The sequence below is a fragment of the Paramisgurnus dabryanus genome, chromosome 19, assembly GCF_030506205.2.
Source record: "Paramisgurnus dabryanus chromosome 19, PD_genome_1.1, whole genome shotgun sequence".
Taxonomy (NCBI): domain Eukaryota; kingdom Metazoa; phylum Chordata; class Actinopteri; order Cypriniformes; family Cobitidae; genus Paramisgurnus; species Paramisgurnus dabryanus.
Window position 1 is genome coordinate 9,771,812 of NC_133355.1, and position 19,753 is coordinate 9,791,564.

Consider the following 19,753-nt stretch of genomic DNA (forward strand, 5'->3'; position numbering starts at 1 on the left):
TAGTTTTTTTGGTATGAATTTCTGTTCTGCTAAACACAAAGATATTTTACTAAATATTTGTGATCAAACAGATCTGGGGCACCATTCACTTCCATTGTATTCTTTTTTTTCTCTTAAAGTCAATAGTCCCCCAGATCTGTTTGGTTATTAACATTTTCAATATTATTTTCTGCTCAGCAGAACAAAGAAATTTATACAGGTTTTGAACACCTTAAGGGGGGTAAATGATGACAAAATTTTCATTTTTGGGTAAACTACCCTTTTAACTTTAAGCCAACGAAATTTGTTCTACCTACTGTATTGTTAAAATGCTGCAAGCTGTATGACACAGAGCTCGAACAATCATCCCTCTCCACTTGTCTTGATCTGTTTATGGGATATTAACAGCCATACTTAGCAGCAGCAGCATCACTTGCATGCTCACAGTTTATCTAGTAATACAAAGTCTTCATACTGCTCTACAACACAGCATAAGCAAATCTATTCTGAAATGGCCAGAATGCTAAAATTGTTGTACTACATCTCTTGTTTTAAATGGATAAAATGTATACTGCCCTGCAATGCTGGCATACCTTGTTACACTGGAATGCGATTAGATCATCATGACAAAAGCCCAGGGGTGTTATCTTCTCTTTAACCTGATAAAGTCTCCACACAGACAGTCGACTTTTTTGGTTTAAATGGATGAGTGGCTAGATAGGTGCACAAAGGTTTTACATGAATGGTTCAATGAATTAAATCAAAATTATGAAACAAATTTATTCTCCTATAACTAATTTAAAACAGCTTTGTTAAAATGAGTTTTGGCTCTGTGTTTAAAGAAATGTGTCAGGATTTATGCTACGGGGATATATTGAGTAACAGGTCTGAGGTCAGTTCAGCTGATTTCATGATGTGGAATGAATGACATGTCAGTGTACAGCAGGGCACCATCTTCTGGACTTTACTGCCTTTATCACACTAATACAATCTGTTACCATATATACACTGCTGGTACCTAAACACACTCGCACACTGAGGAGGACAAGAGAGGACTGTTAGGTAAATGAACACTGCAGATACAAGCACAAAAATGCTCTTTATTAAATGAAATTCATATTGTTTTAATAAAATGATTTTTTTTAGATCCCACACATCATGAAGGTCTATGTAGTTTTTGTTATCACAGTTTTCTGTGGTGAGTATTTACTTTAAGAATAAAAGATCATTTCAACTAATCATCAACTAAATGGAGATGTTTCTGTTAGATCCCAATCTTGATACTTAATAAAAATAATTTTGGTTTATTCAATAGGTTGTCGGGCCAATTTGTTGGGGCAGGACCAAGAAGGTCCCAGTATTGACCTTGTAAAAAATGCCTTTTGGAATTACGTTGCCCAGGCCACCCTCACAGCTGAAGACACGGTGCAAATGATCAAAAACTCAGAATTGGGACAAGATATCAGGTAAGCATTATTCGTTGCTAAAAAGGAATAAAACAGAAACTATGAAAAACCCCAAAAATCTTTGTCTCCACAGTGACAGGATCTCTACAAGTGCAGGCGCTGTAAACAAATACACCCTGGCCATTCAGGGTCAAGTAACTCCTTTGACCCAAGACTTGCTGGACAAACTTTCACAAGAGGCAGATCAACTGAAATTACGTATGGAACAGGAAATGACATCTGGGCAATCCCAGCTTAAGCCTTATTATGAGGAGATTAAAGATGATATTCAAATTCAGGTTGACCAGCTAAAGAAGGATGTGACCCCGTACGCAGAGACCCTAAACTCTGAAGCCCTAAAATCTAAGCTGCTACAGGGGGCCGAGGAGCTGAAGGCAAACCTGGAGAGAAGTCTGATGGGGCTGAGTCCCCAAACAGAGGAGCTCAAGCAAAAACTGGACCAACATCTCCAGGACTTTCAGATGAACATGCCTTCATTAGCCCAAAGCTTTCAGACACAGCTGGCACAGAAAGGTCAAGAGATTCAGAAAAGCATTAATCCCCATACAGAGGAACTGATAAGCAAACTGGATCCATATGCTCAGGACCTGAAAGCTCAGTTAACAGCACTTTGGGAATCTTTTGCTAAGAATAAGCAGTAGACTTTTTTCAGAAACATTAAGCGAATGAAAATGACATTTTGCTATTTTGGTTTGTAAAGGCAGTATTACCTGTGGCTTGCTCAAAGTGAACTCAACATTTACTATTTCACAAAAATATATTTTTATTTCACATGAATGTTGCTAAACATGGCTTAATAAAACTGTTTTATATTCATCTACAATATGGATGGTCCTTATTTTTCAACTTTCAAAAGTTACTTTTTACCCCACCAATATGTTTGAATATTTTTTTTTAAATGTGATTTTCCAATATAAATTAATATTTAGAGGTTGCTCTAGACCTTTGAAGTTTAACACATTTGCGTATTATGTGATACTTTGTGCTAGCATGTATAATTGTTTAATATGGCAGCGATGGACTTATTAGACCATGCTCCATGCAATTAAAACTCTTTCAAAGCAAGAAAGCTTAAATGTGAATTAGGGATGCTAAACAATTAATCGTGATTAATCGTTAGCAGAATAAAAGTTTTTGTTTACATCACATATGTGTGTAAACTGTGTATAATTAATATGTATATATATAAATATGAACACATTCATGTATAATTAAACAAAAAAAAGTATATATTAAGTATTTATATTTATATATAATATAAATGATACATAAATATACAAATGTATATACACATGTAAACATTTCTAAAACATATACATGCATGTGTGTACATTTATTTATACAAAGTTATTATACACAGTTCACACACACATATATGATGTAAACAAAAACTTTTATTCTGCTAACAATTATTGCGATTAATCGTTAAGCATCCCTAATGTGAATGAAGCACAATAGACAATATACACACGGCTGAAGCAACACGAATCAAGTCCGCTATATGGTTACTCTTATCAAAAAAGACTGAAATAACTGGAACAAAGTTAACCCCAAGAAGCAAGTTTTATGTGTGTTGTGCGTTTTTAAATTGTACAGTTTTTGCAAAAATATGTGATTTTGGAAATATTCAAAGGCTTTGAGTAACCTCTATATTGTAGGATCAATTCAAAATTTTGCACAGTGTGTTTTTATTGACACATTTAGGGGTAGAGTTGAACATTTAAAAAAGATTTGACCCATTATAAGGACCACCCTAATCTACAAATTAAAATCTACATTTTATTTATTAAGTTAAGCTTTTATTCTCTCAACTTTTATCCTATATTCCTAGACAAGGGTGAAGTGAGTATCTAAAAAAAGGCTAACCTGTTCGCATCTAGTTGGTAAAACACAAAATTACCTTTGCTTTAACAGTTAATAAAATAAAAGGAGTAGGACATTGGAATCAGGCTGAATATTGAAGTACCTTTTAAACTTTGCTGTTTTTGCAATGGTTAAAACTTTCACCAAATATGAAAAGAATAAACCACTTAAATCGTACGGTGCCACATGTGATATTGTTTTATTAAAGACATGGATTTAGCTGGTTTATGTATTTGTATGCTTTGCTAAATTAAGCTATTACGGAAATATTTTTCAACAGCTTGCAGTACAGAAGAAAATATACAACATGAACTGTTTGTTAGTCAATGTTTATTATAGTTATTCATTTATTTTTTCGGCATTTAGCTTGTTATAAATTAATAAAGAAAATAATTTTACTAAATGACATGCTTGTGTCTCCCTTTAGTGAATTTGAGGCGATGTATAACCCATTCATGCATATTTAGCATTAAACAAATAAATGTAATTGATTAAGAAATCACACCTACCCGTCTGTGTCAGATAACCTGTGACACGTTTTAGACATCTAAAGGTCAGAGGGCTTGTCAAGGATTTGAACCCAGCAAGCAAAATTAAGTCATTTTGCAAAGGATTGTCATCAAAACATCCTTTAGTAAACAGACAATTGTGATCACTGATAAATAAAGCATTCGTTTGGCACTATGACCTCTTCACTAAACTATTAAGTAGCCTATCTTGCACAAAGTTCATAGTCAATATTTTTGTTGCATAGCAATGTGCTGTAACAAGCATTCGTCATCAATAACATTCTAAGGGACATTTATTTTATCGTTTTATAAAAATAAGGTCAGCTGTACAAAATTGTGTACGTATTCACAGCCTACTGTACCTTATTGTTTAATTCCAATTGATCTTTTATGTATGGTACATAGGTCAGAACGTCTGTGTTACACAAGTCTACATGTACGTGTGAACTACTCAGGATAAGAGATATCAATCTACTCATGGATGATAGCAGTTTGCTGACATGATCTCTTTTGTTATCCCATGTTGGATTATTTATAGTGCAAGAACATTTTGAAAAAAAAATGTTTTTAATTTTTAATTTTAAAATAGACGTATTTGTGAAGAACAAAAGCCAATGATTGATCAATGAGTGAATAAAAGATTGCATGGGATTAAGATAGAATATAAGTAACCAATTAATTAATAATAAAGTTACATCATTTAAAAAAAGATTAAAATCTAATGAGGTGAACAGTATTTTTTTATAAGTTGATAAAATGGCTAGACGGAGAGATGAGCTTTGATCTTTGAATCATGTATGTGGTGCCCTTTATCTTCTGTAAGACAAAAGGTCATTTAAGCACAATGTCTTGTTGCATAATGGATTATTAACTTTTTTAACATTAACATTTACTGTTGATGAATTTCTAGTAATTTTAACTAATGACCAATGGAGTTAAAACTTTCTTTGTCTCTTGTACTGAAAATACTTCAAATATGATATTTATTTTGTGCTCCTGCCATTTCTGTTTGGCTAGATACACATGCACAACTCTCCTAATTTCAGACCTATTAGCTACAATAATTTTTAACAAATAATTTAACAAAAAGCATATTTTTAACTATATGTTGTCCTTTTGGAATCGTGCAACGTGGAATGAAATACTGCCATAAAAAGCAAACAGCAGAGTAAAGAAGAACTTTGGACATGGTCTGCCAGTTCATCTGTTAATCGTCGTCACCTTATGACCAATAACAAGATTTGACTGTGTTCCAGTCATATAAATACCCGGTGTTTCAAAACATTCCTTACAGAATACATCTGGTAATGCAGCTTTCATCTTCAGACTTTTCTTTCTGTGGATATTTTTGATATTTTTCAGGCATTATAACCTTAACTATTCTGTTTTATGCAGGTGTGCTGTCTAAAAACAAACATGAAGTTTGTTGGAGTAATCCTCGCTCTAGCAATTTTTTCAGGTAAGTCAAATGTATAATTTTTTATTATTCATTCACTTTGAAAACAATAGGCTTGCATATATATTACTCATACAGGAGGAAAATATATTTGGCGTAATCATAGTTTGATATTCAATCCCAAAACCTGGACAGATTATTTTATCCAGTCATGTTTTCATGAAGTTCTTGATGTTACACAAAATAGTAATGCAAAAATAGGATGCAAATTACCAAAAGTTAATGTATTGAAATATTTGTGATCCATGCTGCAGGCTGCCATGGGCGCTTCTTGCTTCAAGATGAACCGAACAAAGGCTGGCAGGAGCAAGTGGACTGGTTCACCAGCCGGTTGTCTGAAGTGGCTGCTAATGCTCAAGAGATGAGGGACAGCGTCCAGAACACCCAGCTCAGCAGAGAATTAGAGTTAGTAAAAATCACAACAAATCACTGACTATATGTCTATTTAGACACCTGACAATTTGCAAAGATGCAAAAAGTTTCAAAAACCTGAAGCTTATGATATGATATATATTTGCAGCACTCTGATCTCTGACATCATGAGAGAACTGCAAATGTACAATGAAGATCTGCAGTCCAAAGTGGGTCCCTATGCACAGGAGGCTGCCCAAAAATTAAAAGAAGATCTGGATCTGCTTGCAAATAAGCTTCGTACGCACCTGGTGGAAGGTAAGGATCGTGCCACCGAATACACCCAGGAGCTTCAGACCATGATGGAGCAGAACGCTGATGAAGTCAAGAACAGGTTCACTGCCTATATCAAGAAAATAAAGAAACGCTTGAGCAAAGACACCCAAGAAATAAACAAGTACGTCTGGTGAAGTGTATTGTTTGAGTAGTTTTTGTATTATAGTTATTTATTACAGCACTATTGATTTGTTACTGATTGTCCCTCGTCTGATGTTTAGGAAATTTGCAACATTCTTTGAGGAACTTGGCTCTCGCATTGCTCAGAGTTGGGAGGACATAAAGGATCGCCTTGAGCCTTACTTCACTGAAATTCTTCAGAATGCAGAAGACAAGCTGACGACTCTGGGAGAAATGCTGAAGAACCAGGGTGAAGAAATTAAAGACCAGATAGAATCAAAAATGCAGGATCTCAAAGATCAAGCCGAGAAGGCCAAAGAAAACGTCCAGGATGCTATTCAAAAGAGAGTAGAAGAGCTTCAGAAATGGTTTCAGTCATCCTAAAGCAGATGCTTACTATATTTAAATCCATAAAAATAAGGTATCATGGGTTTTGGAATGACTTTCCCGGTTAGCTTTGCTAACACAAATTCAAGTGTTATAAAAGTCAACGGATGAAAAAATGTAAAAGTGAATGGAATATTTCATTTATAGGTCTACTCATCTACAGATAAAGACTATGTAAGATAAGCCCAATAAAACAGTAGGGGACAATGTGCATGTGTGACCTTTTCTTTATACCATTAATATGGGTGTAATCTACACTACCATATAAAAGTTTAGGGTGACTTACTTTATTTATAAAGACCATTCACATTTTTTAAATATACGAGTAATGGTAAAAAAATCTAATCTATGGATTGACACAAATATATATTATGCTGTAATTGAATAATAATACAAAAATGTATTCTTTAAAATAACACATCTACAAAATAGTCATTGTGGTGAAATGGCCCTTTATTTTTGAATGGTAGTGTAGGCTATACAATAAATGTTGTTAATAAAGTAAACTGATACAATACATTGTGTAAACACAAGTAATCATAAAGCACAAATACATGGTTAAGAGTTCATTTTTTTCTTTGTTTAATTTTATTTTTGGTAAACATGGCTGAACCAACCTTTAAGTTTCCACCCAAATAAATATAACGTTAGTAAAAATGATAACAACCTAGTAGGGACAATCCTCGTGTACTCGTGTAACGTTATCTGGTGCTCTTCCGGTCTGTGACGGATGTTGTGTTTGGATCTCAGGACCCCACAACAGACTACCACGCGGAAAAAACAAATGTATTACATACAAAATAATCACACGACACTAATATTAGTAAAATAATGTCGTAATGAAAGCAACGTTCGTGCTCTTAGCATGCAACGTTAGATGACCTCGCGCGAGTAAAGGGATTAATCGCGCGACGGTATCGGTGAGTGCACGAGCCCAGTGTTTTTTTTCTCTTGATGAAAAATGTTTGCATTTCTTATGATAAATGTCACATAATTGCTTTATTGCTGTGTTTATTTATATATAGCAGAGAAAGACTGGTGTATTAGACTCTCTGTGTGTATAAGCAGTGGTGTTGATATAAATATAACGACGAGGTTTGGTTTGTGAGTTAGCATACAGCTAGTAAAGCTTCAGGTGCGACTTTGTACAACTTTGCCTATTCAACCCTAATAGTGCATTATTATTGTCGATGAAGCTTTGAATTTAATTTGTGTTCCTGTTGCTTAATTGGTAAATTATAGCGTGGCGCTTGCAACGAAAAGCGAATGAGTTCGATTCCCAGAGAACACACCTTCTGATTAAACGTATTGCATTGCAAATGTAAGAAAGTAAATAATTGCACGGAGAAACATTTTCCTTCGAAAGTCGTTGTGAATGTATTGTGTGTTTTGCACGACATTTACATACAATCATTCATTTTAAAGCCAGTTGCTTGAAAATGTATTCATGCAAATGTACTTAAAAATCACAATCATATTGATATATTCTAATGAAAAGTTTTTAAGTGAATTACACTTTAGTATCTTTATATTGTTAAATCATAAAAATCCCTAAACAGGCATAATTTTAATAATCATAAATAATGCTTCAGTATGGTACTATGCGATACTGTAAGAGTTCATAGGAGTGGTTTTTGTGTTTTTTTTCTGGCCCATGTAAGAGCCCTTACTAAGTGATAGTTAACCAAAAAAATGAAAATTCCTCATGGTTTACTCACCCGCAAGCCTTCTGAGATGTGTTTGACTATCATTTTACTGACTAACGCAATTAAGGTTATATTAGAACATTTCCTGGTTCTTCCATATAATGGTAGTAAATGGTGCTACTGAATTTAAGGTCCAAAAAAGTGCATCCATCCTTCATCCATATGACTCCATAGGGGTTAATAAGGGTCTTCTGAGGGCAATCAATGTTATTTCGTAAGAAAAATATCAATTTTTAAACTTTAAACTAGCTTTGGGTAGTAGGTCCTTTAGATTAAAATTATTTGAAAGTAGTATTCAAATTTCCTAGTTTTTAAAACATTTTGTAGTTTCATTATAGCTATTGCATTTCCAGCTTTATTTGCTAATTAAACGCATAGGAAATTGTTGTTGTTATGTAGGAAAACAGTGTCTGATCCACGCTGGTTTTGCTAGGGAAAGTAAAAATCTGGAAGACACCTTTGGCCAGCAGAAAAAAAACATCTTTTTTGTTTATTCCTGCAAATGATGCTATTGGTACAAAATTATTTGGTGATTTAAGTTGTATGTTTTTTTTTTACTAAACATCATTCAACTTAATGTAAGTCCTTAATAAATAAGCTTTCTTGATATGCTGATAATAAATGTATTAATTGAGTAATTTTACCTTGCATTGGTTACCTGACCTTAGCCAGAGAGAACTAATGTTTTTTCCCCCACAGGTGTATTAAAACAGTTGAGCATTTTAACGTCAAGTTTTCATTAACCATTCGGACATCATGGATGGCAAGTTGCCCCCATGGAATATTCATGGAGGGCATAGCAGCAGCATTCCCTATACATCAGGGGAATGTCATGAGGTAGGTTTTCGTAAATACAGCTATACAAATTATAATACAGTAGGGTGATTTTCACAAAATTAGACTTATGAGGTGTCATGAAACATTTTGATAAAAAAAGTAAATGCAAAATAAGAAGCATACAGTTACAAACATCTCTTCATGTACTATTTGGCACATGATTTCAAATGACATCATACAAACCAATTTTGTTGTTTCTTCCACATTTAAGGGGAACATTTTCATTACCGCAACGTGTCCATGACTGAATTTGGGTTCTTTGACATGGAAAATTTATAATTAAAAAATCTAAAAAATACAAAGCTTCAGTGCATGTTATACTATAAACATTTACAGTAAAGAAACATGTGGTATTTAGTGATCATCGGTAAATGTAGAGAAAATAATAAGGAATATAAATGTGTCCAAGACCAATTTTCTCATCCTCCGCAACAATTTTCAATCATTGTTTAAGCCTTCAAGAACCTAACATTTAAAAAAAAATTGTTGTAAGAGAGATAATTGACTGTGATACTCAAGATGGCTACCGGGTAAGCAGTTCTTATTTTTTCTCTCCAGATAAAAGTTGACAATTTTGTTTGTCATAACTTTTTAGTTCTCATTACCGAAACATGAGTTTGTAAATGCATATATTTAATGTAATATCATGTTGCGGTAATGATAATTTTTGATGATGATAATCGAAAAAATGTAAATAATTCTATAGAAAAATATTTTTTAAATCCTCTAAAAATAATGGTTATAGTAAGTTCAGACCTTAATCTTATATGTGCAAAAAATTGGCTTCAAGGGCTTTTTAAAAATTCTGATGCTGGACACCTTCTAAATCTGGAGTTTGTGAGAATCACCCAGTAGGGAGTTATGGAGAAAGAAGGGGTCTGTCTCTTCTACTGCCAGAGTAGATGGTCATAATCTCTAAACTCTTATCTTTTCCTTCTTTATTTCTAGGCACGTGACTTAACAGGAGAATCCATGCCCTCATTGTCATCATGTATGAGTGGAGCGTTTAGGGCTTTGTTACCAGATTACCATGGAACGTCATCAGCCATGACAGCAAACCCTATTAAATATTCCTATTCTCCTGATGATCATTGTGTCATTCGAAGCGGCACTGGAATGAGTTACTCTGAGAACACAATAGAAAGAAGGGAAAAATTTAATTATATCAAAGAGTCTTTAGTGTACCCCAAGTATACTCAATACGTGCCGCAAGAAAAGGTATGTGACCTCTAACATACACAAACACAAGCCAATGTCATTTTTTTATTGTTAGTTAATATAAATTTTTTTTTCACAGGACAGAGAATTGGACCAAGGAAACTCGCATAACTGGACATCTGTCATTAAACATGCACTAGAGATGAGTAATGGAATGGAAATGGAGCACACTGTGGATGTCTGTAGCCCTCTAGTGGACTTTAATCCTGTTTATAAAGAACCTCAGATGGAGTTAACACGCTCGAAACCAAATGAGAAACAGGATGGGCTAGAGGTTAAAGGAGAACACAATTCCTTTATTACTATGTTGTCCGATGGCACCAGCAAACAGCAAAATGTTCAGGAAATGGTAGGTTCTAAAATTTGAAAATCAATAATATTGTACTTCCCAAAGAGAAATCAATTAATTTACATGTCACCTTATTTTAATTTTACAGGCTGTAAACCAGGAGTCAGACATGTTCGCTGAAGGATCATCTTTAAGAAAAGGGGAACCTAGAATGACTGTTATCAGAGGACATGAGCCAGGATTTTCATTACCAGGATTTTATAGTTCACATAATCCTCATTTATTGGAAGGTTATGTGAAATGTGATGAGTTTTCATTGGTCAAGCGGCCTACAGAACACACTTCTCAGAAAACACCACAAGAACCTGGGTTATCATGCCAAGTTGGCAGCCCTAATAAAACTCAGGAGAGCCACACAAACAGTTGCTTCGGAGTAAATAATGAAATTGTTTCTGACAATTCACCCATTTTTGATCTTCATAATCTTGATCTTCCCAAATATAGTGTACCGGCAGAGATTATGGATGGAAAAATGTCAGTTAATTCACATCATCATTCTTCAAACTATAATGATCAACAGGAGATGGGACAACAAAGTCATCTGGATGTCTCTAATACAATGCTTAGAAAACACTTCGAAAACCAAGTAACCACTTCACCATTAGAAGAAGAAATTAAGAGCAATCTGTCTGTTACAGAAGATATTGAACCTAAAGGCTCAGTTCACACTAAAAATACTGAACTCAGTTTGAATTTGAAACCAAAGTTTGTCCCTGAAATTGTTTCCTTTTCAAATCCGAACTCCACTCCAGATTCACAGAAGGTTCCAGAGCAACTTCCTTTCTCCCACAAAATGTACATTGATGATACATGTAAGGATTCTCAAAAAGAGCAAGGGAAAAGTGACAGATTAAATACACTAAGTTTTCAAGAGAACAATTTGACTACCAGTCCCGTGTCTGTAGATGGTAGAACATATCTTCATGTTCAAGAAAAACATTCGCCAACAAATCAAAGTTTAGTTCATCCATCTGGACACTCTGAAATGTGTGAACAGACATTTCTTAACAATGGTGAAGAACGCAGTAATCATTCCACTCAGCATAATTTACAGAATGCATTGCAAACGTACCAAGAAAAGAAACCAAGAAAGATTGCAAAGAAACCAAGAAAAAGAAAAAAAACTGAGCTTGAGGAATTAAATGATCAGATACACAAATCCACAAAAATGAGTGACTGTTCTTTGTATGAATCAGACATATCAGATGGTGCTGTAAAACCAGACAAAACTGGATGTGAAGAAGTTAATGATATCTGTCCGCTGACTGATAATAACATCAGTGCACTGGAAGAGGACACTAAAAATAAAAATGATAATATTCTCCCACAAAGAAAAGGGACAACGCCAAAGAAAAGCAAAATTGAGAGCGATTGTATTACACAAAGTTGTTATGCTGCTGAATACCAGTGTGTTTCACAACTGCAGAGTTCACATGAACAACCTGTTACAACAGAGACCTCACAAAAACAAGGTCACAATTCTGAAGATTCCCATGAAAAAGCCACATCAAATAAGAATAAACCGTCCGTCAGAAAAACTGTTTATGGAAGAAAACGGAAGAGGGCTTCAAAGATATGTTCGAAAGCAACAAATAGCAATCAAAACAATATCTCGTATACATCAAATTCTCAGGTCACACTGTTGGAAGCAAATGCGGACAGTAATCAGCAGTCCATCTCTAATCTACAGAGTCTTGATGACGAGTACAACCCAGAAATATCAAAAAAATCCAGAAGAAAGAAATCAAATGAGGCTCAACACACATTACAAAGCAAGGAAGATTTACCTTCTCAGCTGGAGGATGTTTCCAGTTCATTTGAGGCTGACCAGGTGGACCAGAAGGTAAAGAAGCTTCAGAAGGCAAGACGGCCTAGTGTAAAGGCTTTAGGGGACAAAAATTATAAACATGCAACTATTCTGGATGGAGAGTCTTTAATAGACTCTGTGAGTCCTACAGATTCTGTTTTAACCTCCCCAAACATTCAAAGCCCTCAGAAAAACCCAAGGAAACCAAGACAAAAGAAAAGAGTAGATGTCAGCGAGGTTGCTGGAACACTCAATGCCAGCCCAGCAGTGTTACAACAAAAGGATGCTACCTCACCATTAGCAAGACTTAAGGAAATCATGCAGACTACCAAGAAAACAAGGCCTGTGAAAGCAAAAAGACAGGTGAAAAGGGCTTCTAGAAAGAATGTAAATGAGGACCATGAAACTGCTGTGTTGGACATAGAGACCTTTACAGACACTTTGACGCAAGATTCTGTTTCAGTTGCAGGAAGTGACATTGAATCTCCAGTGATTCTCAGAACAAGGAAAACATTTGGCAAGAAAGCGTGTCCTAAGACAGTAAGCAATGAAACTGTTGAAATTAATGATCTGTTAATTTCAGATAGTGAAAAAGTAGTTGATTCTGTGGTGGCCACAGAAAAGACAAAAATGACATCAAGTAAAAGGAAAAAAACGAATGTTAATTCAACTGTTGGCCAAGCTTGTTTACAACCGGAAGATATTACAACAGTGCCCTCAAAATTTGTTGAATCTTTAGTGGCTTCCAATCCAGGAAAAACAGTAAAAGCCAGAAGATTTTCCAACAACAAATCTAGAAGAAAAACAAATAAACAACTAAATAGTAATATGGATGAAGAAGCATCTTTGTTATCCACTGTGACACAAGAAAATGCAATTTTACCTTTAAATATTGACTCTTCAAGCAGTTACAGACGGAAGAAGTTAAGAAAAAAGACTGTAACCGAAATCAAACATGAGGCAGAGCAAACGCTAAAGGTAAACCATACTGAGTCCCAGCATGAAGATCTGACTACAATACCTGATCCCATCATAGCAGCTTCTAGTACAAAGTTGACTTTAAAATCAAAAAGACCAGCGAAAAAGGCAGGTAGACGGAAGGTGAAGACTGACCATGGGATTTCGTGGGACATGCAGACTCTGAACCAAGCAGATTGTGTTCCAACATCATTTGTTCTCACCACAACACCTAAAAAATCAAAGACAGTCAAGAAAATGTCTGATCTCAAAATTGATGCAATAAATAGTGCTAATGATCAAACAATGCCCCGAAAAGACATTTCAGCTGTACATCAGGAATCAAAAGAAAGCATTGTGCCTCCAAAGAAAAGATTCAGAACTCCGCAAACACTTACTACAGACAGTCTGTTTGATTCAACCAGCGAAAACTATGAGTCTGTTCATGTGAGCAAACACATTTCTCCAGCCACTGGGAATACAGTTAATTTTGTTTCAGCCACAGAAACAGACTGTTCACATGTTGTCAGCCAAAAAAACCCAGTAAGAAAAAAACGATCAACTAAAAAGGTCAATAGACGCAAAAGACGAGTTATCCAAGCAAACAGCAGTTTTGGAGAACAGACCTCTCCAGAGGTGCAGGAACAAAATTCTGCTTTAACCAGAAATAATAATAAGAATCATACACCAGACTACTTTGATAAAGACATTGTGAATGAAACAACAGAAGATCCTAGAGAGAGACAGGTTTTAGTCTCTACTGAAACTGTTGCAAGTCCAAAGAGGAAGCCAAAGAAAAATTGGCTGAGGCAAAAAGAAAAGAGTGAACAAGAATTACATTATACGTCTACTGAAACTGCAAAAAGTTTGTCTCATGAAGTAGACAAAATGTCAAATCTGCAACCTGCCTTGGAGTCTGTGTCTGAGAATTTTGAAACTTCAGAAGCAGACAGCTGTGACCAGAAATGGAAGGCAGCTAGGAGGAAATCCAAGAAGTCCAAAGAGATTGCAGAAACACATGAATTTGCTACTGTTTCTTTGTCTCAAGAAGTTCTGTCCCCAACTAAGATGAAAACTGAAGCAATTGAGACAGATGTCATGGTCACTAGTACAGATGTGCAAGATTTCTCCAAGTTATCTGATGTTCAGACTGTAAAAGGATTCCAGTTCTCTGATAAAGATGGTTCTGAGGTTGATCATAAAAACATCATAATCAGACAGGAGCCTACAATTAAAGGACCTAAAGTTAGAAAAGCGCGCAAGACAAAGAAACGAAAACCTTCTAAACAGAAGAGGAAATATGCAGGCCGGTCAACCCAAAGAATTAAAGAGGAGGAACAAAGATACACATGTTCTGATAATGTAATTGCTTGTGATGTTGAGACCAAACATCAGGCTCAAATTAATGATAACTCAGCAAGGACCATAGTTACACAAGAGGAGCCAGTAAATTCAGATGTGTACATATCAAGAAAATCAACCCGGATACAAAAAATAAACTTGGGTCCAGTTGTTGAAAGAAAGGTCAGTAGCACAGACATCACTGAGGACATCACTTTGTCTGGTTCCATGAATAATTCTGAATGTAAAGACCTAATCGATGTCCATGAGATTTCAGTAAGCAGTGAGCAAAGGACACCGAAACGTGGAAGACCCAGGAAACAAAAGTTAGTAGTAACACATTTAGAAGATGTCACAGCACCTGTCCACATCTCAGATCACCCTTTGTGTCAAAGCAGCACAGAAAATAACATCGAAGCAGCTGGTAATCAGGTAATTCTTGAAGTTGTTCAACACCCTAAGAAGAGAAGAGGAAGGAAAAAGAAGAAAAAGTTAACTAAAGTTACTAAACAATTAGAAACTGATCCCTTAGAACTGAATGATGCAGACCAGACTAACAACAATTTGTCACAGAGCATCCCTGGACGTGGACATAAACACAAGAACTTAAAAGCACCAAGAAGAAACCACAAGTTGTCATCTTTGAAAGTTACTGGCAGAACATCCGAACTGGACACTGGTGAAGCGGAGACATCTTCCCTGCCCCAAAATTCCGTAGAAGTGGAAGCTTCACTGCCTAGGCGGGGGACAAGGATAAAACGAAAACTTGATGACATAACTATACAAGATGAAGTTGCGACTGCTGATGAGAAGATTGTAGAAATTAATTTTAGGAAACGTGGTCGAAGGAGACAATTGGTGAAAGAGCTGTGCTTCGATGATTTAGAAACCCAACCTGAACAACCACACAAAAGTGTCTCCCTTTTATCCAAAAAGAAGTCACCGGATCAACCTTTAAGTTTTGAAGATTGCTTTGAAGTTTCTTTGCAGTCCTCTCTTGACAACACAGAAGCCGGTAGTGAAATATGTGGCATACTTCCTAGCAATGTGGTCAAGGAGGAGGAGCCAGAAACAGTTCTTCTAGATACAAAAATCAGATCAAGAAAAGGACCCCAAAACTCATCAGAGACAGAAATTGTTAATACGGGTACTGCATGTGAACCATCTGAAGTACAGAAAGTGGATGATGAACATGTTGTAATTGCAAAGAAGTCGAAAATTGGATTTAAGGCTAAAGAAAAGACGAAGAAACCTCTCACATGCAAATACTGTGGCGTTTCCTTTCGGCACATTACAGCATACGTCATGCACCAACGCATACATACAGGTGAAAAGCCATACAAATGCAAGTTCTGTGGTAAAACCTTTGCTCATCTTTCTAAACTGAAGTCTCACCGAAATGTACACGAGCAACATGCCGCTTTTCCCTGTCCTTGCTGTAACCAAACTTTCATGAAGAAAAAACATTTGCTGTGTCATTTTAAAGTGCACCTTCTGGAATCAAAACTTAGCACTGAACCTAAGCAGGACATTAAGAAAAAGAGAAATGTGTCCTCAAAAAAGCCAAGCAATTCTAGCCACCATATTTGCAAGATTTGTAACAAAAACTTTGGAAACCAAGTCAAATTACGGATTCACATGCGTGTGCATGAAGCGGAGATGCCCTTGATGTGTAAAGACTGTGGGAAGACTTTTAAGAAACCTTCAAGCCTTGCAGCTCATGAGAAAAGCCACTGGCCTGTAAAGCCATATGCTTGTTCTATTTGTGGAAAAGGTTTCAGCCAGCTGAAGGCATTGAAAATGCACTCTCAAATTCACACAGGTGAGACACCCTTCTCCTGCAGTCACTGTGGTCATGCATTCAGTGCCATGTCTGCACTTAGGGTGCATCAAGCGTCCAAAACGTGCATTTCAAAGAGAACTGATGGGGAAAGCGGTGTCGTCAAGGGTTTCATCGTGAGTCAAGAAGCTGATAGTCAGGTGAACACACCGGTTTTCTTCAAGTGTCAGATATGCAAACAGCTCTACAAAAAATGGTGCCAGTACACACTTCACCTTCAAACTCACACCAGTTCTTCTCCATACCTTTGTTTTTCATGTGGACAGTGTTATGAGAAGGATTCTGAGGTTAGTGATCATTGTAAGGTGTGTTGCCAGATAAGTGGGGAGGAGAAAACTTGTAGAGCATCAGTCTCTGAAAACATTCAAGGTTTAACCCAAACTGACTTGTGCTTGGACAGTATTTCGAAGAAAACCTCAGATTCTTCACAAAGTTTACCAAGTACAAGATTTCCACGGACTAGACAAAAACATACCACTTTCCCATCTCATCCTCCAGAATTTGAACGTACACAAACAAGAACCTCAACTCTTTTGGAAAAAGATGCTGAACAATCCCCCATCAAATTCCCAAATGCCCAGTCACCTGCTCATTCTGAAGCCAGCTGTACCTTCTCAGACAGCCCTCTAGAATGTATCGAAATCTCTCCGAGTCTTTGGAAATTTCAATGTTCACGTTGCGGTCAGCGATTTGAGCGGTACAGGATGTTGTGCGCTCATATCCAGACACACGCTCCTGCTTTCAGATACACCTGCGCACATTGCGGGCAGTTCTTCGAAAGGTGGAGTAAGCTGTGGTTGCATCAGCGACGTCATCGTCGCAAAGGCCGTTGCTACTCCTGCACCCAGTGCAGTCTTCAGTTCCGCTTCCTTAACTCTTATAAAGAGCACATGTTTGACCATGCAGGCCAGAGACCCTACGCATGTCCGCTCTGTCCCAAAACCTTCATCCAGGAGAAAAGCTTACACGCTCACCAGTATGAGTCTCATAAACTGTGTGAAAGTCTTAAATGTGATGTTTGTTCGAAGACCTTCAGCAGTTTAAGAAACTTAATCAAGCACAGTCTTCTGCACAACGGTTCTACCTCTCACGTTTGTCTCCTGTGCAGTCTCTCATTCACAAATACAAGAGCCTTCCAGCAACACTTGAACACACACAACGGTTATCAAGGACTGCCGCTTCCAGACATTGCTTCAAAGCCGCTCACTTTCCCCCACAAATGCAGAACATGCAAAGCTTGTTTTTCAACTGGAGATTTGCTCTATGCTCATCAGATATGCCATTCCAGAGATGCAAAGACTAAAGTCCGTCCAGAATCCAAGCCTACCTCAAAATCGTCCAATTCTCGTCATACAGATGAACAATCTGGCACCCCTCTCACAAATCATGTATCGAAACTCAAACTGGATGGCATACCCAATGATAAGAGCCTGTATGTTTATTCTCATCCTGACAGGCTCTATGTTAACCCTAGTTTATCCAGAGTAAGGCATCAAGTTATTCATATAGACTCTAACGAACTCTCAGACTCTCAGAATACCAGTCCACAAACTACGAACTCTACCCCCTCAGCCAGCAGTGAAGGATGCACACAGAATTTACCTGTGGCGACCTCTCATCTACCTCAGGACACATCAGATCGAGAAACCACTAACTTGAAAACAAGCGAGAGTGTTAAAGACGTGACAAACGACCCTATCCAGATTAAAAATAAACACAGCCATAAGCATCATAGAAGGTCTACCTTTGTGGAGACCAGCGTTAATATGGAGGTAGAAACTGTTCATGAAGAGTATGAAGAGTGCTTTGAATGTGCAGATTGTACTGAAAAACTAACCAGTGTCATAGGCCTTTATGAACATTACATACTACATGCAATGGGGGATACATATGTACAAGTACATTGATGATGATTGTAGTTTTTCATCACAGTAAATGTTTTAATGGTAGATGATAATGCATGTTTTTTAAGTATTCACTAACTTGTATTGACACTAGTATTTGTTTTACCATCCAGGGGCCTTATTTATAAAGTGTGCTTTTAATGCGTCATTTATGTGGAAAGGTGCTAAGTGTCATGTCAGGGTCTAAGCAGACCTAAGCACTTTCGCTTGTCCGATTGCTTCACATTTTTGGAAATTAAGTCTTTCTTGCTGCTCGTAAAAGATTTGAACATTGACTGGTGCTTTTTTTAATATATCAATGACATTAATCAGGCATCGTTTAAATGTGGAGATTTGAAACTATTTAGCTGCGCACAATTTTAAGATCATTCACGATTTATAGATTTCACATCTATACACAAGTTTGCTGTGCGCACGTTTATTTTATGAATCACACGTACACACACACATTTGAGAAATGTTCAAATTTAGTATGGTTTATGCACCATTTTATAAATAAGGCCCCTGGTGTTTTGTTTTTGCATGCTTTTTAAGTCAGTATTGGCTAAATGTGTCATTTACAAAGTTAACACTGTATTTTTTATCTGGGTGACAAAAAGTAGCTTAACAATGGTGCGGTTTCCCATACAGGGCTTATCTTAGTCCCAGACTAAAATGCATATAGCTTTTACTGAAATATTTTAACATGCTGTATGTCAGTGACATTGTTTTGTCTCAAAATGCACACCAGTATTGTGTAAGGTATGTTTGTAAAAAATTACTAAAATTGCCTAGTACTGGATTAATCTAAACCCTGTCCGGGAAACCGCCCCAATGACTCCTAACAGGCTCTTTAAACCCTCAGGTTAATGTGGTTTAAAACCTTATACAGGCTGTGGAAGGGTTCATGCTCAATGGCTTCTCCAAGACACTGTATTACTGGAGTCATTGTCACTTTGCCTTTATCTAGATCTCTCCATAGGTGCCTTCCTTGAAAGGTTTGGGTGTGAGATTTAATCATTGCCGGTGCATAAATCAGGTTCATATACTGTACATACACTAGGGTTGTTTAAAGGACCTGTAAATAGCTTGACGTAAACCTACGAAACCCAATAACCTGCCAGGCCTCCCAATGTAAAGACATTTTCTGGGTGGCACATATATAAATATTGTAAAATGAATATATGTAGTACTTGAGAACGCTAGACTATATCTGAAAGTTTTAAATATACTGTTTCCATTGTAATCATGTTTTTTTTTTAATAAAATTACTAATTGTCATCTGTTTTCATACAGGATGAAAAAAATTGCATCAAGACCTGCACTGTTTATGTTTTAGTTAGAAGAG

The 19,753-nt window shown here is 36.5% G+C and overlaps 3 protein-coding genes across 3 annotated transcripts; all 3 read left to right on the forward strand.

Moving 5' to 3' along the window:
• The first annotated feature begins 1,127 nt into the window (after positions 1 to 1,127).
• On the forward strand, positions 1,128 to 2,150 carry apoa4a (apolipoprotein A-IV a). Its single transcript, XM_065282247.2, has 3 exons — positions 1,128 to 1,177; positions 1,295 to 1,445; positions 1,519 to 2,150. The coding sequence occupies exons 1-3, from the start codon at positions 1,138 to 1,140 to the stop codon at positions 2,084 to 2,086; spliced, it is 759 nt and encodes a 252-aa protein (XP_065138319.1). The 5' UTR covers positions 1,128 to 1,137; the 3' UTR covers positions 2,087 to 2,150.
• Positions 2,151 to 5,045: 2,895 nt separating this feature from the next.
• On the forward strand, positions 5,046 to 6,676 carry apoea (apolipoprotein Ea). Its single transcript, XM_065288165.2, has 5 exons — positions 5,046 to 5,121; positions 5,213 to 5,276; positions 5,528 to 5,678; positions 5,794 to 6,081; positions 6,182 to 6,676. Exons 2-5 carry the CDS (start codon positions 5,234 to 5,236, stop codon positions 6,462 to 6,464), a joined length of 765 nt encoding a protein of 254 aa, XP_065144237.1. The 5' UTR covers positions 5,046 to 5,121; positions 5,213 to 5,233; the 3' UTR covers positions 6,465 to 6,676.
• Positions 6,677 to 6,812: 136 nt separating this feature from the next.
• On the forward strand, positions 6,813 to 19,686 carry LOC135777874 (uncharacterized). Its single transcript, XM_065288141.2, has 5 exons — positions 6,813 to 7,387; positions 8,873 to 9,010; positions 9,959 to 10,228; positions 10,308 to 10,577; positions 10,666 to 19,686. Exons 2-5 carry the CDS (start codon positions 8,930 to 8,932, stop codon positions 18,427 to 18,429), a joined length of 8,385 nt encoding a protein of 2,794 aa, XP_065144213.1. The 5' UTR covers positions 6,813 to 7,387; positions 8,873 to 8,929; the 3' UTR covers positions 18,430 to 19,686.
• Positions 19,687 to 19,753: the final 67 nt, after the last annotated feature.

Excerpts from the sequence above, each read along its gene's own strand:
- apoa4a (XM_065282247.2), top strand. The coding sequence starts at position 1,138 with ATGAAGGTCTATGTAGTTTTTGTTATCACAGTTTTCTGTG. Across the intron at positions 1,178-1,294 it reads TGTTATCACAGTTTTCTGTG|GTTGTCGGGCCAATTTGTTG; the intron begins GTGAGTATTTAC and ends TTTATTCAATAG. Across the intron at positions 1,446-1,518 it reads GAATTGGGACAAGATATCAG|TGACAGGATCTCTACAAGTG; the intron begins GTAAGCATTATT and ends TTGTCTCCACAG.
- apoea (XM_065288165.2), top strand. The coding sequence starts at position 5,234 with ATGAAGTTTGTTGGAGTAATCCTCGCTCTAGCAATTTTTTCAG. Across the intron at positions 5,277-5,527 it reads CGCTCTAGCAATTTTTTCAG|GCTGCCATGGGCGCTTCTTG; the intron begins GTAAGTCAAATG and ends TCCATGCTGCAG. Across the intron at positions 6,082-6,181 it reads GACACCCAAGAAATAAACAA|GAAATTTGCAACATTCTTTG; the intron begins GTACGTCTGGTG and ends TCTGATGTTTAG.
- LOC135777874 (XM_065288141.2), top strand. The coding sequence starts at position 8,930 with ATGGATGGCAAGTTGCCCCCATGGAATATTCATGGAGGGCATAGCAGC. Across the intron at positions 10,229-10,307 it reads AATACGTGCCGCAAGAAAAG|GACAGAGAATTGGACCAAGG; the intron begins GTATGTGACCTC and ends TTTTTTTCACAG. Across the intron at positions 10,578-10,665 it reads AGCAAAATGTTCAGGAAATG|GCTGTAAACCAGGAGTCAGA; the intron begins GTAGGTTCTAAA and ends TTAATTTTACAG.